The sequence below is a fragment of the Adiantum capillus-veneris genome, chromosome 29, assembly GCF_014529385.1.
Source record: "Adiantum capillus-veneris isolate H3 chromosome 29, ASM1452938v2, whole genome shotgun sequence".
NCBI classification, from domain to species: Eukaryota; Viridiplantae; Streptophyta; class Polypodiopsida; order Polypodiales; family Pteridaceae; genus Adiantum; species Adiantum capillus-veneris.
The window spans coordinates 45,488,377-45,504,592 of record NC_140959.1 but is presented as its reverse complement, the minus strand read 5'-3'; the positions used below and the strand labels follow the sequence as shown (position 1 = coordinate 45,504,592).

Genomic DNA, 16,216 nt, shown 5'->3' with positions numbered 1-16,216 from the left:
CAGAGCCCAAGAGCACAACTCCCAAGCCCCAAAATCTCCCACTCCGTACCCGCGTGTGCTCAAACCCCAACCAAGGGATGCTTGAAGTTCTGCAGAAAGAATCAAGCTTGCAATTGAGAATAAAAAAAAATTGCAGTAGGAAAATTGAGGCAGCTCGTAGGAGCTTCTGCTCATGAAGCATTCAAAGAATTGAAACCTTGACAGAGCCAATCAAATTGGCAGCGTGGGCAGATTTGAACTTGAACAGCTCGCGAGCACTCAGAGCTTGCAGGTCAATTTTGAGCATCGAGGTGCTTGCAAGGAAATTCAAGCTCAAGATAGCAGTAGGAGAGTGAACAGGCACGAGCCAGAGCGTCAATTGGGGCAGCCAAGCTCGTGAGCAACGAAGAAATAGGTCGACAACATATCCGATACAAAGCAAGGAAAACACTGGCAACAAGAGCCAATTGCAAAGAATTGCAAGCAAGCCAAGCAGCGCTGGGTATCAGAGAAGAGAAAAGCAAAGCACACACACCCTCGCTCGTTTTTCTGACAGTCCGACGACCTACAGAGATTTTAACTCATTTAAAATACCTAAGTGTGTGCAAGGGATCGCTCCCACAGGGTCACCTAATCCTGACTCTCCAACTCCGCCCTCACACACCCCGAGCGTGTGAGTGAGCTTCAGTGAGACATCAACTAAGAGAGAGAGCTTGAGAGTTGTGAGCGAGCGAGCCAATGAAAGTGAGAGAGTGTGTGAGAGAGCTTGAGAGACAGCTTCTCAAGTGAGAGAGATAGCGAGAGAGTGAAAGAGACAAAGCAGGGACTTTTGGGCCTCATCACCTCGGCACCGGAGACTCTCGTCCGGTGGTGGGAGGCAACATTGGCTTCACTTTTGCGACATCGGTGAGAGCGGCCTTGACATCAACAACTTGTCATTCCGCATCAACACATCGGTTTTGACACCGATCCTTGCGATTCGATATTGGCTCGACACCACCTCTCATTGTGGCAGATCTTTGACATTTGACCCTAACACCGAGTGTTCTGCGGTCGAGCGTTTTTCCGAGGACAGTTGTGTTTGCGACATGCACGGGTAAGGTGCCTCTACCATAGAGGAGTGACAACCGACATCGGCATCAAGCACACCAATTGCGCTCTACAGCACGGTTTTTGGCTACGACACCTTTGGTGGCTATTCGACTAGCGTATTTCCGCCCGACAACGAAAATCGACACATACCGACATTGACACCGACACGCACGTTATAGGTTAGAGGGGTTTTTTGAGTCCGTTCACATACAATTTCTCCAAGTTCCCAGACACTTACATGCACAACAACATGCATTGACTGATGTATTTTTGTGTGACCACACCTAGTGCTACTAAGCTCTTTTGAGAGCAGATATCCCCACAAGGATCACTTTTACTGTACACAATAGTTCTTGGTGCCTGTTTGAGCGCAGTCATTCATGTACGTTGAGTTGCAGACACTGCCTTGTACTATGTGTGGAGCCATTTTTGGCAAATTTAACAAATTTTTTCGGCCGTTTTTGAGACTCAGACTGGAAGCGCCCTTTTTGAGACCGTGGCTAGTCCTTTTGTGTCTTCATTAGCCTCTGGAGGGTTGATAGCATGAGGTTTTCTTTGAGCTGGGTTATTCTCAAACATTGAGATACCTTCGGTGATACAGGTAGCTCGAGTTCCCCTTTACAGTACCCTCGCCATAGGACATGTATCTGAATAGTTTTTTGTGCTTTTGACGCCGAGTTGGTGGTTACACAACAATGGTTTTGAGTAGTTGATGCCTAGTGGTTCTTTTTAACAGTTTATACATTTTTGAGTTGAGTTTTGACTTCTCATACAAAGGAGACTCTGCCGGATTTTTCCCGCAAGTCCGTTCTATGCATTCTTGGCACTTCTAGTTGTTCTTACATAGTGATTGTACTACATTTTGGTTTGAGTTTTTGCTCCCGTTCTAGGGGAAACTCTGCTGAAATTGTTCCATGCAATTCACAATAAAGTTTTTGGCTACATTCTCTTAATTATGGCTTCAAGTAGTGCTTCCAAAAGAGAAGAGTACTACATCAAAAATTTTAATGGCTCAATCTTTGTCATTTGACAGCAGCGTATGCAAGATGTTTTGATCAACAAAGGCTTGATAGCACCCGCGTGTGCAAGAAGAGAGAATGCGTACACTAATGATGAGTGGGATACTTGAATGAATGTGCTATGGTGATCATTCACCTGCACCTTGGTGAATCCATTTACTTTACCATAAGGATAAGACCAATGCCAAAGATTTGTGGGATGCTCTATGTCAGGCTTGGGATGGCAACAACCCCTTGAAAAAGGTTTTTTTGATGAAGAAATTGATGTACATGAATATGAAAGAAGGTAGTAATGTTAGTTCTCACTTAAATAAGTTCAACACCGTGTTTTCACAGCTTACTTCAAAAGGTCTCAATTTCGATGATGAAATAAAGGCTATTTTTTTGCTATGTTCGCTACCATCGTCATGGGATACCTTCAACATAGCCATAAGCAATTCTGAATCCAATGGTAAGCAAGATTTCAGCAATGTTACTGGTGCCTTTCTCGATGAGGAGATTCGATGTCAATCTCTTGATGTGAGTGGACATAGTGATGCATATGTGGCTAGTGGCAATCGTGACAAGCAAAGTCAGCATAGTCATAGCCGCGGTCGTTCACAGGATTGCATGCAAGGTTGTAGCAAGATTTGCGGCAAAGACATGCAAAATGTAGAGTGTTACTACTGCCATCAAAACAAACACTTGAAGAAAGATTACCGCACAATGCAGCATGATAAGGACAAAGAGAAAGTGAAGTTTGACAAACCTAAAAGCAACATGAAAATTGAAGAGCTTAATGTGGTTGAGTCTCCAGCCATTGAAAAAGTTTATGAAGTGTCAAATGTTGTGTTGATTTTCACATTAGATTTGAGTCCTGATGCATTGTTAGCTCATGATGAGTGTTATGCGTAGAGTTGGATTGTGGACTCAGGTGTTAGCTTTCATGTGACTTCTCACAACAAGGAGTGGTTTTCTACATACACTGCCACACATGGCACGATGAAGCTAAGAAATTATTATGAGCTTGAAATATGTGGTGTGGGGAGCATCAAGTTTTCTATGCATAATGACATTGAGTGCTGCATAATGTCAAACATGTACCCAAATTGACAAAGAGTTTGATGTCAATTGGACAATTGGATGATTTGGGTTACACTACCATATTTACTCATGGTTCTTGGATTATCAAGAAGGGGAATTTGGTCATGCTTAAAGGCCAAAAGCCTAGCTCATTGTACTTACTTTATGTCTCTTCTATGATGTGTAGCCGAGCTGCCGTCTACAGAGTTGTGGCATAGCCGGTTAGGACATATGAGTCAAATGATAGAAAAATAAGACGTAGCTAAATAGATTTTTGAGTAGATTACTTAATGGAGAGAGATAGATTTCACACACAAGAGATTATAGAGTAGAGAGAGAGAAAGAGAGTACACATGATATACGTGGTTCACCCAATGTGGGCTACGTCCACGGGAAAGCAGCCACTCAATGGTTTTAGCACTTCAAAAGAAGAAGTAGTTTACAAAGGGATTAAACCCTTGATAGAGCTCTCGCCTTGCTTCACTCTCACCACCTCATACTCACCTTGTTGCATCAACTTCACACTATGAAATGTGTGTAGAAATGGCCTCCTTTTATAGGCCAAAAGGGCTGCCCTCTCTTATGAGAGACAGCCATGTGTAGCCGCCCTTGTGCGAATAAGTCCAAATTGGACCCTCCAATCCGCCCATGTGTGGCCGCCCTTGAGAAGACAAGTCCGCTTTTGAATTCGGCCACCGGCCATTGACTTCTGACCACCGGCCACCGGCCATTGACTACCGACCACCGGCCATCGGCCATTGACTACCGGCCACCGGCCAACCGACCGGTTGTTTTCCGACCACTTTCCGGCCGCCGTCCGGCCATAATATTCCGGCGAAAAGGAATATTTTGGCGAAAAAAAAAAGTCTCGAGGGCCTCCGCCCCCGAGGCCTCTAAAGTTGCCCCTGATTCTTGTCCGTGAAAATTTTGATTTTCGGTGAGTGATTTTCCTTTACGCACGATGGCTTCTCCTCATAATGGGGGCCTTACAAATGTGCGCTTTTACCACAGAAAATTACAAGGGTAAATCAGGCTCCATACTTAACATCAAAAGGGAATGAAAGTCTTGCAGCATTCTGGTTACAACCTTGTGTTAGATTAATCTAACTTTTCTTTATGTGAGCATTATATCTATGGAAAACAAACTAGGTTGACATCAACGGCTTTGGACAAGGAGTTGGGGACTCCTCTAGATCTCATTCATAGTGACTTTTGTGGACCTATGTCAGTCAAGTCTCTAGGGGGAGCGTTATACTTCCTAATATTACAAATCTATTAGAAAGGTGTGGGTTTATCTCTTGAAGCAAAAGCGACATCTTTAGTGTCTTTCAAAAGTTCTTAGCATTGGTCGAGAACCAATCGGGTAGAAGCTTAAAGCTTTGTGTAGTGACAATGGAGGCGAGTACATCTCCTCTGAGTTCAAGGACTTTTGCAATAAAAGAGGCATTAGAAGAGAGTTTACCCCTCCTTACACACCCACCCAAAACAGTGTGGATGAGAGGATGAATAGAATCATTCAGGAACGGGTCACTTCTATGTTGTCTACCTCAAGAATTTTGAGGAGAAGCTGTTACGATGCCTGCTTACTTGATCAATCGGTCACCTAGTTCACCACTAATGTACAAGGTTTTGTAAGAGATGTGGATGAGCAAAGAGCTTGATTATGAAAGATTACGTGTATTTGGGTGTGAGGCATTTTCACATGTGCCAAAAGCGCTTAGACAAAAGCTGGACCCCAAATCACACAAGTGTATCTTCATTGGATATAGTGTAGACAAAGAGATGGGATATCATCTCTGGCACCCGGAATCAAAGAAGGTCATATGCAACTCACAGGGATATTCAATGAGTCTAAGATGCATAACAAGCCAGTGAAAGACATTGAGTATCGTAGAGTACGGTTTGAGGGTGTTTTCTCACCTGCCAATTACACAGAATGTTGGACGTGCTAGTGATGCACCTTCCACTAGTACACACACATGTTTCTCTAGAGAGAGTGGAATCCAGCAGTCAAGCACTTTAGAGATCTACTCGTATATCTCATGCACCTAAGTGTTTTGAGCCAAGATTGGACTACTTGCTAGTCACTAATTGCGATGAACCCACTTGATACAGAGAGGCCATTTAAATGGATGATAGCGTGAAGTGGGAAGAGGCTATGCAATTTGAGTATAACTCAATTTTAGTCAATGAAATTTGGGAATTGACAGAGTTACCTACGGGTAAATAGGCATTGCCATGTAAATACAAGAAGAAGTATATCACAGAGACATGATCCCGAGCCTAAGTAATATAAGGCAAGATTGGTTGCTAAAGGGTTCAATAAAACGAAAGACATACATATCGATGAAATCTTTTCTCTAGTGGTCAGGATGACTACATTGCATCTTGTGCTTGGTCTAGTAGCCATCGAGGACTTGGAATTAGTCCAAATGGATGTGAAGGAATCATTTCTTCGTGGGGATCTTAAAGAAGATGTTTACATGAAACAGCCAGAGGGTTTTACGATAAATCTTGAGAAGCCAACACAGGAAAAGCTTGTGTGTAGACTCAAGAAATCTTTGTATGGATTAAAGTAAGACTCACGACAATGGTACATCAAGTTCGATAAGTACATTCAGTCCCAAGGTTGCGTACGGAGCCAAGAGGATCACTACTTGTACACAAAGAGGTTGAACGATGGTTCCCTCATCATTCTGTACGTGGATTATATGCTCATAGCCGAGAAGTCAAAAGATGAGATTGCACTTCTCAAGAATGCCTTAAGCAAGCAGTTTGTTATGCTCATAGCCGAGAAGTCAAAAGATGAGATTGCACTTCTCAAGAATGCCTTAAGCAAGCAGTTTGTTATGAAAGATTTTGGCAATGCACATCACTTTCTTGGTATGCGTATCAAGAGAGATCGCAAACATGATATACTTGAAATTTTGGAGGAAGAGTATATTCACAAGGTCTTGCAACATTTTAATATGCAAGGGGAGAGAGCATTGAGTACCCCAATGGCAGCATACAAAAAACTTAGCAAGCATGATTGTCCCAAATCGGATGCTGAAAAGATAGAGATAGAAAAGGTGTCGTATTCTTCAGCAGTTGGTAGTCTTATGTTCGCCATGGTTAGCACACGACCAAATGTTGCATATGCAGTGGGAGTGGTCAACAAGTTTATGGAAAGTCCAGGTAAAAAGCATTGGGAAGCAGTGAAGCACATCTTGAGATACATCAAGGGCTCAGCTAGCAAGTGCTTATGCTTTGGGAGCAATGATGCATCCATAGTTGGATACACTGATTCAGATTATGCAGGTTGTATGGACACTAGGAAATTCACCTATGGCTACATTTTCTTGTTCGCTAGAGCGACAATTCCTTGGAGGTAATGTATCCAAAATTGCACTTCGTCTTCCACCAATGAGACAGAGTATGTTGCAGTTTCTAGTTCCAGCAAGGAAGCTGTGTGGTTATCTTGTCTAGTGGAATATTTTAATATACACCAAATTCCAATGCTACATTGTGATAGTCAAAGTGCAATTACGTTAGCAAAGAACCCCGTGTTTCACTCCAAGTCAAAACACATAGAGGTCAGGTATCATGTGGTACGAGATATTTTGTCTAGTAAACGCATTGAGTTAGTCAACGTTCACATGGATGAAAACCCAGTGGATGCTTTGACCAAGAACTTAGCCTCAGATCGGTTCGCACGTTGCATAGAGATGATGGGAATAGGGTAAAGCTACAATCATGCTTCAGGGTTTTTTACATTTGTACATAGTGGCCCCTATATTCTTTAGCCACTTGGGCCACGTTGGCCTTCAAGTGGGAGATTGTTGGGTTTCAGGCCCGTGGCCGCCCTCTTATTGCATTCTTTGTTCTTAAAGACAATAAGGAGGAGAGAGTCATTAACTCTCTCATGCTCCACCAAACCTGTGTCTACTGTCATCTTCCCCTTCGCTCCATCTTCTTCTCTTGCACTGCATAGCACCCACAATCAACATACAAGATAACAATGAATTGCTTTCCATTCTCTCTTAGCACATACAAATTTGTATTAGAAGCACTCCTTTTAAAGATAATATTTTTGAAAAAACTATCCTGACATACCATACTCTTGGTGATTGCTTTAAGGCTATATAAATCCTTTTTCAACATACAAATCTTCCCTTTTGAAAGGGAGACTCAAACCTTAGTGGCTGCTCTACATAAACCTCCTCCTTGAGAAATTCCATTCAAAAAGGTGGATACTACATCCATTTGGAAAACAACCCAACAAAAAATAGCAGCAAGAGCAAGTACAAGGCGAATAGTGGTCATTTGAGTTGTGGGAGCAAAGATTTTACTCACATCAAATCTTTCAACTTGTGAGAAACCTTGTGCTACTAACCTTGCTTTATACTTTTCCAATGAGCCATCAACCTTTGTGTTTGACTTTGTAAACCCATTTGATGCTGATGAACTTCTTCTTTAGTGGTCATTAGACCCATGTTGATGATGTTTTTGGAGGCTCTTTTTTGCTCCTCTATTCTCTTTGAATTTTGAAAACCATCCTCTTCTTCAGGAGGATTGTGAACATGAGGATTTCAATTATCAAAGAGCTATTGAGTCTACTTTGGTAGTGGCTTCTCTTCTAATGCTACAATAGGTTGTTTAGTTTTGTTTAGGTTGTTATCATCAGACAACTGCTCCTCCTCAATTTTTACCTGACTTTGATTTGACACAAATTGGGTTATCTCTTTGTTTGATGAGAAAGTGGACGAACCACTTTTCTCTACCAAATGTGGAACTTCTTCAAATACCACATCACAACTAGTGAATATCTTCTTTGCCTCTCAATCATAGAGTATGTATGTCTACACTCTTCACTATATCCTAGAAATACACACTTCTTGATTTTGGCTTTTAACTTTGTTCTTTTGGAATCATTAACATGTGCATAACAAAAATACCCAAAAGTTGTAAAATGGAAGACTAAAGGTTTCTTATCAGATAGGCTTCTTGAGGTGTTTTCATTTTACAAACTTCAAAACCACAATCAATAATTGTAGTAATTTATATTCTTCTTGATTTGTAGCATGTACAACACATCAGAGAGCTAGAGAGCTCCGTAGTTTCACTTGTAGTTACTTAGACAATAATATGACCAAGCTTATCTATTTAGGTATGATTATGATTCTTCTTGTTGCAAAAGTGGCAAGAAAATAGCTATGATAATTGTGCAATTGGTTGTATGATAGTAATACACATTTTGGTAGATCCTACCTACTATTCTTTTAACAGGTGCATCTTATATGTTTATCCGATGAGAATCTCATATGTTTCATCCCCTTAGTCAAAAGTTTTTTGTCGAGAATAATTTATGATGTTTATGAAGATATTTTATCAAGTGGAAGGATAATCTAGTGAAGATTCCACTATATTCGCCAAGGGGGGGAGTCTAAGAGAAAGGATCCTATGGTGGCTATAAGGACAAAGCTTGCCACATGCCAACATGCATGTGTGCGCTATGTGGGGCTCTATAAGAGTGCATGGTTCGAAGGTTACTAGCATGCATGAACTCCCTTGGTCTTATCTTGGGGGGTCATTATATGTAAAACCTATATATCACATGCGTTCAAGGGTTATTTATAAAACCCCTTTGTTGTGAAATTTTCACCAATAAAAGGGATACTTTTTCTATTCAATGTGTAAATTGTTTTTCAAAGTCATTTTCTCAACATCCTTTTATATGTGAAAATGTGAAAAAATACAGAATTAAAAAATCCCTAATGTTGAACCCACATGATAGGCATTTTTTAATGTAGTGACCCCCCTAGGGTCTTACAAGGCTACTAGCCTAATATGTAGTAAAAAATGCTAACTCATGGACAACCAAGTAACACTAGTTGAAAATCCACTATCTGTCTCTTGGAAGTAAGAGTGTAAATTCAGAACACCAAGAAACCTAAAAGCATAATTCTATATGACCATCAAGGTAAGAACCAAAGCTCAAACACAACCAAGTTATGCTAAAATTCACCAGTACAGGTAAAAGCCATTGTCTCAAATACAATTGGTGAATTCTAAGTAAGATACCATCTACTTAGATACCATATGTGCTCACTTACAAGCAAGAGCATTTGCTTGAAAATAACTAAGCAAGCCATATTGTAGTCTCTAATTACAAATAGAGCCTACTTGGAGGTAAGAGTACGGTGGTCACTTAATAATTATGTGATTATCACGTGAGTGTAGTAGAAGAGGTTATCAAATTGCATTTTTTCTCATATCTTCAAATTCAAAAGGGTAATCATAGAATGAAATTGAGATACAGATTGAATACAAAAATGGTGCATTCTATTTATAAAATGTTTATAAATAAAGATTTTCAAAAATAGTCATTGAACATACACAATTTATGCATGGTGACTCCCCCAAGTTTGTTGCATTGTTCTTGCCCTCTTAGAAGTAAAAACAAAAGTTCAACAAAACCAAGTTAACTCCTCACACCAAATTATTCTTAGAACTAAGAGTAAGTGCTCAAAAAACCAAGAGACCAAGTAATTACTAGAGTGTTGTCCAAATATCATTCTCAAGGGGTTAACTAAATTTTTAAGAAAATCGACAAAAGTAACCCCTATTTCCTAAACTAATCCACAACACCTTAAACCTATATGATGTGTTAACCTTTAAACTTAGCATACGACCTCAATAGTTTAATTATTAGTAGGCAAGGGATTGTCCATGCCACAATAATGATAGCAATGCCAATGATTATCCAATGGCATCAACTATTTTTAGATATTGAAAAAAGATGAAGCTAAAAAATCCTTTAAAGCTCATCTATTTTCAATATTTTATTTTTCTAAAAGCCAAAACTAGAGTATCCTATAATCAAGCTATATTTAAGTAGCCAATTTAGCATTTCTTCTTTTACAATTGATTTCACTAGTTTTTTTCTAACAAATCTCTATACCTTTCACAAATTGAGTTAACCTTGCAACTTAGAGAAAGTGAGAGGTGCTAAGTTGGATAAAATTGATAGTATTTATACTCATTTAAATTAAGCGATAATGTAGAAATCGATAAGTTTATTGACAGATAAACGTATCGATTGATATATAAGAACAAATACGAGATTTTGAAAAACAATGATGTGTCACCCTATAATACATTTGAATCATATAACTAAAAACAAACACACACACACACACACATAAACACATGCATATCTATGAGGTCTCTTTGGAATGCTCCTACAACATTAAAATTTCTCTTCTTCTCTCTCTTACTCATTTTGAAGTCCATCGTTAGCCCTTTTAGCAGCTTATATTGAGTGTTCAAGAAAAAATATTTGCCTAACCATACACAATTTCATTTTGTTCTCTTTTAAAGAGGAACTTTTAATAATTTGAGCTATTTCTAATGTTTTTGCACTGTTTTTCTTAAATTTTAAGAAAAATTTCCTCTTTTTCTCTTTTTAAAGCCAAAATTATTGAATTTTCAAGTGGCACAATTGGAAGTTGAGATATACTTTTCTTGAATAGTGAGGTGGACTGATGTCCGAAGGTTACAAATATAAAGAGAAACCGATCTATGGTTGTCTTTATGTTTATGCGACATGTGAGCATCATAATTGTGAATCGTTCATTATATAACTCAATAGAATATAAAACAAAGATGTATATTGCTTATATTTTATTTCAAAACCACTGATACAGTTCCCCAATTGATGTCCACAAAAAATAAATTTCCAACCCTTGAGAAAAAGGATACAGTTGGCATTCGATGATACCCTATGCAAATACTAGACCATGGGAGAGAGCATGGCCACTTTAAATTATCAAAATTATAAGTAAAATATATATTGGATTTTTTTGCCAAATTCACAATAGTGAGTGGAGATATAAATTAAGAAATAAAAAAAGCTATAATAGAAACCATGCTCCCTCGAGCCATGGCATCATCTATACTTATGCAACACCAAATCAGATACATCAACTGATAAAGGGTGCCACCCCATCACATACGACCATAGGAAAGAGGAACTTTTGTAGGTGGAAAATATACTATAGGCAGGTTTTGAATGGGCATTGGGCCCAAACCAAGAAAGAAAGAAGAGGCACTAGATACAAAATCTTTGGTGTTCAAAATTACAATCTTAGTGAGGGTTCTAACTATACCCCAAGTGAAGTGGTAGTCCTTTGTAATTACGCTTCTTCTTTAATATAAATCTGCTCTCGCATTTTATGGTAAAAAAGAAAACGAAAAGAAAGGAGAGGCACAAATTTTTTTTTTTGACATGAAGAAGCAAGCATCGAAACGTTTGGATGAGAAGAAAGCAAACTATAGCATATCCAAAGGAAGCGTCTAGAACTTATAATTTGCATGATAATAAGGAATGGTTGGTGAAGAGGGCACTTTGAAATGGTGATATTTTGGTGCTTAAGAGGATTGAAGGGAATCCTCTAGAAAAAAGATGAGTGGAAATGATAGACCAATGAAGGAAAGGCATACGTTTTTCATTCTAAAGACAATAAACGAAAAAACAAAAAAAATCGGTCCAAGAACCACAGCTTTTTTTTTCATCATCAAGAGACAATGATAGCCTTGACTCATGAAAGGGGATTTCTTTTTCGCCAAAAACCCATTGAAGCCCTAGCCCCTTGAGTGCTTGGAGGGCATTAAAGTGGGAGAGGCTTCATGTGACCCAAGTTCTTTGAGAAACCTCAACATGTTTGGATTTTTTTTTTGCAAAACTCACAATTGTGATTGGATAGTATTAAGAACAACAGAAATATACACCAACCTCTCAGACCGAGCCTTGAGGGTCAAAGGATTACAAGTTTTCTGCTTGACAGAGAAACCACTCCTAGGCTTTACTTATTACAAGATGTCATCGTGACATGTATTGTTCTAGACCGGTCCTCTGAGGCTTGTTTGCTTCCGATCCTGTGGATCGCCACTCTGCTCTCTTGTATGTTTGGAAATCTTGCACTTTCTCGTGTTAATAACCGAGCGTTTGGTGGTTGGCTAGGAATCCCAGCTAAAAAGATGCAACTTAGTGATGGTTATGGCCTCTTCTTGGCATGGACCACCAAAAAGAAATATTAAAACGCACTTAGCTAGTGAGACATGCTCTTAAAGGATGTTGTTTCAGGTATCCTCGTTCAAGGGCTCAATCACGCTATCAATTGCCTCTCCCCCTTAGGGCACATTTGTAGTTGTATCTACATACTTGGAAGGGGACACTCTATAAAACAGTCCTGGCTCAAAGTTTATCCCCATCTTGGTCTTGTGCCGCCACAAAATGCTCTAAATAGCACAACAACATTATCTCTACCATTCAAACACACTTACACTAATGGATTACGATCACATCTCTTCAGCACAGATGATTCTGTCACTCTGTGAATGCATGAAGGTCGATAGATTTTGAAGGAGTTCAACATCTTTGACAAAGATAGCAAAGCATACATTCCAAATGATTGTCAAAAGGATCTGCTCAAGTTCAAGGTGTTCAAGTAGCATCAATTTTCACCAATCTTACAATCCATTTGGAAGAAAAGATTCTAATCACTATCTTTAGATACAAAAAACAAGTCTCAATGCCTAGTCACAATAGCCGACTTAAGATAAATAAAAGAAATTGCAAGATCATGACGCGGATCATGGGTTTGAGTGCGGCCAAGCGACCCTCATAGCGCTCACGGATGTTTGTATTGCCTCACTCAGGATATGTGCGATTTGCCCCCCCAAAAAAAAAAAAGTTTTTTTGAATTGTGATCGGCCAAAAAATGTGGAGCACAATAAGGAATTTGCTTTTTCTTTTTGGTTTTGGGTGGATTAGAAAGGAGATGAAAAGGACACATTATACAAAAACGTGCATACATATAGAGGAGTTGCACTTGGCCGAGAGCCCATCACATATAGAAGAGTTGCACATACACACGCAGAGCAGTAGATATGGAGCTTCTAACGCCAAGCTCGAGCTTCATGGGCACCTGCAGCCATGATGTATTTCTGCGTTCTTCTCCATCGTCTGCAGCTCGAAGCTCCCATGGCATCCTTAGGATCCCGCTTCAGCTTTTCTGCTCTCTTGATGCAGCGAGCGGCAGCTGTAGTAGTAGTAGTAGTAGTACAAGAGCAAGCTCTCACAATCTGCAGAAGAGGCAGGCCTTACAAGGCGCAGAGGCCATAGTGAGCCCAGAGCTCTCTAGGCTTACCAATAATATACCCACTGATGCGAAGACCAATATTGGCTCTGTTGAGCACCACCCCAAAAATGACTACAAACCTCCCCCTCCCCAACTTGGCAACCCCCTCAACTTTTACCTCCCCCCTCTCAATTGCTCTACCCCTCCCAAATTACACCCCTTGTATCACCCCGCACGCGAAACCTGCGACTCCTGGCTCATCTCCACCCTCAAGCCCCGCAACGAAGCCTACAAACAATTCCTCATCCAATCCATGCACCCCCTCTTTGTCTCCCTCACCATCCCCGACGGCCTCACCTCTCGTATCCTCCCCATTTGCAAGCTCATCGCTTGGCTCTTCGTCGTCGACAACTTTAGCGATGAGCTCCTCCTCATGTCCGATGACCTCATGTCGGAGAAGGAGTACTATGAAGTCATCTTGTCTCTCCTTGAAGGCAAGCCTTTCTCCTCTAGCAAGGAATGGAACGTGGAGCTCAAGGAATTGTCCGACGTTTTGCTCGATGTGTGGGCCGACATCAAATCATCGATGTCTGAGCGACAACAGAGGAGGTTCATCAACATCATCAAGGATATATTTGATGCCACACTCACCCAATCTCAGAAGAGAGATGAGCAAGGTATTGTTGACCTTGACACCTATCTATCCTTTAGGAAATATACAGGAGAGGGCTACATGTTCATGATTCTTGCTGAGTATGGTAGTGGACTTGACCTTGACGAGGATGTGCTCACACATCCAGACATAGTGAAGCTACAAGAGATGGTGGCATATCATGTGTCATATGTGAATGACCTACTCTCTTTTAGAAAGGAGTTTTGTTTGGGGCATCATCAGAGCTTGCCATCGATACTGTGTGTGCACGAGGGGTACAACATGCAAGAGTCAATATTTAGGGTGTGTAGGATGATACAAGGGTTAGATGATGAGTATGTGAGTTTGAAGAAGAAGGTCACAATGAATAAGGAGCTAGTAGGGAGGGAAGGGGTGAGGGAATATTTGGATGTATTGGGATATGTGATGAGTGGGTTCCTAGAGTGGGCTTATCAAACAGGGAGATACCATGGCCTTAACAATCACCTTAGTCTTAGAAGTGGCCTTGTGAGCCTAGTCCACCTTGATCTCACCCTAATCACCCAAGGAGTGGTCAAATCCGAACTATTTGCAGATAATTAAGTCATAGCTTATGCACCTTCTTCGAAGCTCTACCCACATAATTAGCCTCTTCTTCACCATACTGTGTACTTTCTTGTTAAGTAAACTTTGCCTTTTCATAACCTCAATCCGCTTGGTACATATTTAGTGTGTATATATATACTGTACCTTTATAACCCATTTTGTAATTTTGAGTCGATTCCTGATTGTCCCCGTCAACTCCTCAAGGCCTAAAATACCTACGATATCTCTAGATGCATCTCGATCCTGTCACCCGTGTTGTCCCCTTCCACTTAGTAAGTGCCAAAATTTGTGCTTGCTATTGCCCCAATTCTATAAATCAGTAATGTTATTTGTTGATGTCCTTGGCAATCGACACAGGCTAATAAAAGCTTTATAGCACACACTCTCAAACTTTTGTTTTGAGTTGCTTTCTATGAGGCTTAATTGGAATTTGAAAGATGCCATTGGGAATTGAACTTGTAGCCACTAGATTATGAGCTGGTTTTCAGGACTTTTTGCATGTTAAAATGTGCCACAGAGGAAAGGTGTACAAATATTTGAATAATTATGAATGGGTCTCTTCTTTTAGCTTGTAATTGGGTCCCTTCATTGACCCTCATGTTTCCTTTTTCAACTTTTTGGCTATCTAAAACAAGCCTTAGTGAAAAAGAGGGCTAGAGATACATTTTGACTATTGCGTGTGAGGCATTAATGCTTGAAAACTTCTTTTGTATTTTTGTTGAGCTAACTAGAATTACAAATTCATTTTGTTCATTTATTATCATGGATAGATAGGACCTCTTGAATGATTGTAAATATCCTTCCATGCTCATTGAATAGCACCGCGCGACGTAGTTGGCGTCTTGTGACGTTGTGCTTTAAGCATACCTAAACATCTAGCTTTCCAAATGGGCTTTTTATCTTGGTTATGATCATGTATTTGAATCCAAATTGTATTGCTTGCTTCAACCGTATCTCTATACATCAAAGTATCTTTATTGTGGGTTTGTCTCACTTTTGTAGATCTTTTTTGTTGAAAACCACAAAAACCGCTGTGCAGTTACTGATAATATAGACCCCCCCTGCATTGGTACGTTATCTCGCTTTTTGGAGTTGACATATGAAAAAGAAGCGGGAAAACATGAAAGCAAGTTGGGAATGGTATAATTTCATAAAGAAGTAAGAAAATTCCAGTTGGGTTCCCCTTTCTAAATACTTTTATGCAACATCTCGATCTTTGCTTTCTACTCCATGTCTAAGTAATGGCCTCTCTAAGTAATGGCCTCTGTAGGTGTCTAGGGGCTTTTATCAAACATCTCTTAATTTTTCTCCTCTTGTTATAGTGTTTTACTACATATGAAGCTGATTTATATATCTTTTTCATATACACAAATATGCTCCATGAATGAGTATAAATCAAAGTTCTCTTCTCAATCTAGCACTAGAAACTCACTTTTGTAGAGATATGGATTAAGTGAAGGTAGGTCCTAATCCACAACTCCTTTTACAGGCAAGTCAATTGCTTTAATTACAAACTTAATAATCATGCCCATTTTCAAAGAAGGTGCAAATTGTTGTTTTGTTTATAGTCAATGTTCATGAGCAAGTTGCTGTTCAACAAGTGGGCATAGGGATACAAGCATACAATATACGGTATAGGCATAGGCAATATACGGCATAGGCATACAAGTAAGTATGATTCAAAGCCATGCCATGAAACATAA

At 39.9% G+C, this 16,216-nt stretch overlaps 1 protein-coding gene and 1 pseudogene across 1 annotated transcript; both read left to right on the top strand.

Moving 5' to 3' along the window:
• The window catches only part of LOC147419132 (uncharacterized), a 51,770-nt pseudogene extending 44,661 nt beyond the window's left edge, over positions 1-7,109 (top strand).
• A 5,928-nt stretch (positions 7,110-13,037) lies between these two features.
• On the top strand, positions 13,038-14,891 carry LOC147419131 (microbial Terpene synthase-like protein 13). The gene has a single exon (XM_086505624.1). The coding sequence runs from the start codon at positions 13,086-13,088 to the stop codon at positions 14,508-14,510; it is 1,425 nt and encodes a 474-aa protein (XP_086361750.1). The 5' UTR covers positions 13,038-13,085; the 3' UTR covers positions 14,511-14,891.
• Positions 14,892-16,216: the final 1,325 nt, after the last annotated feature.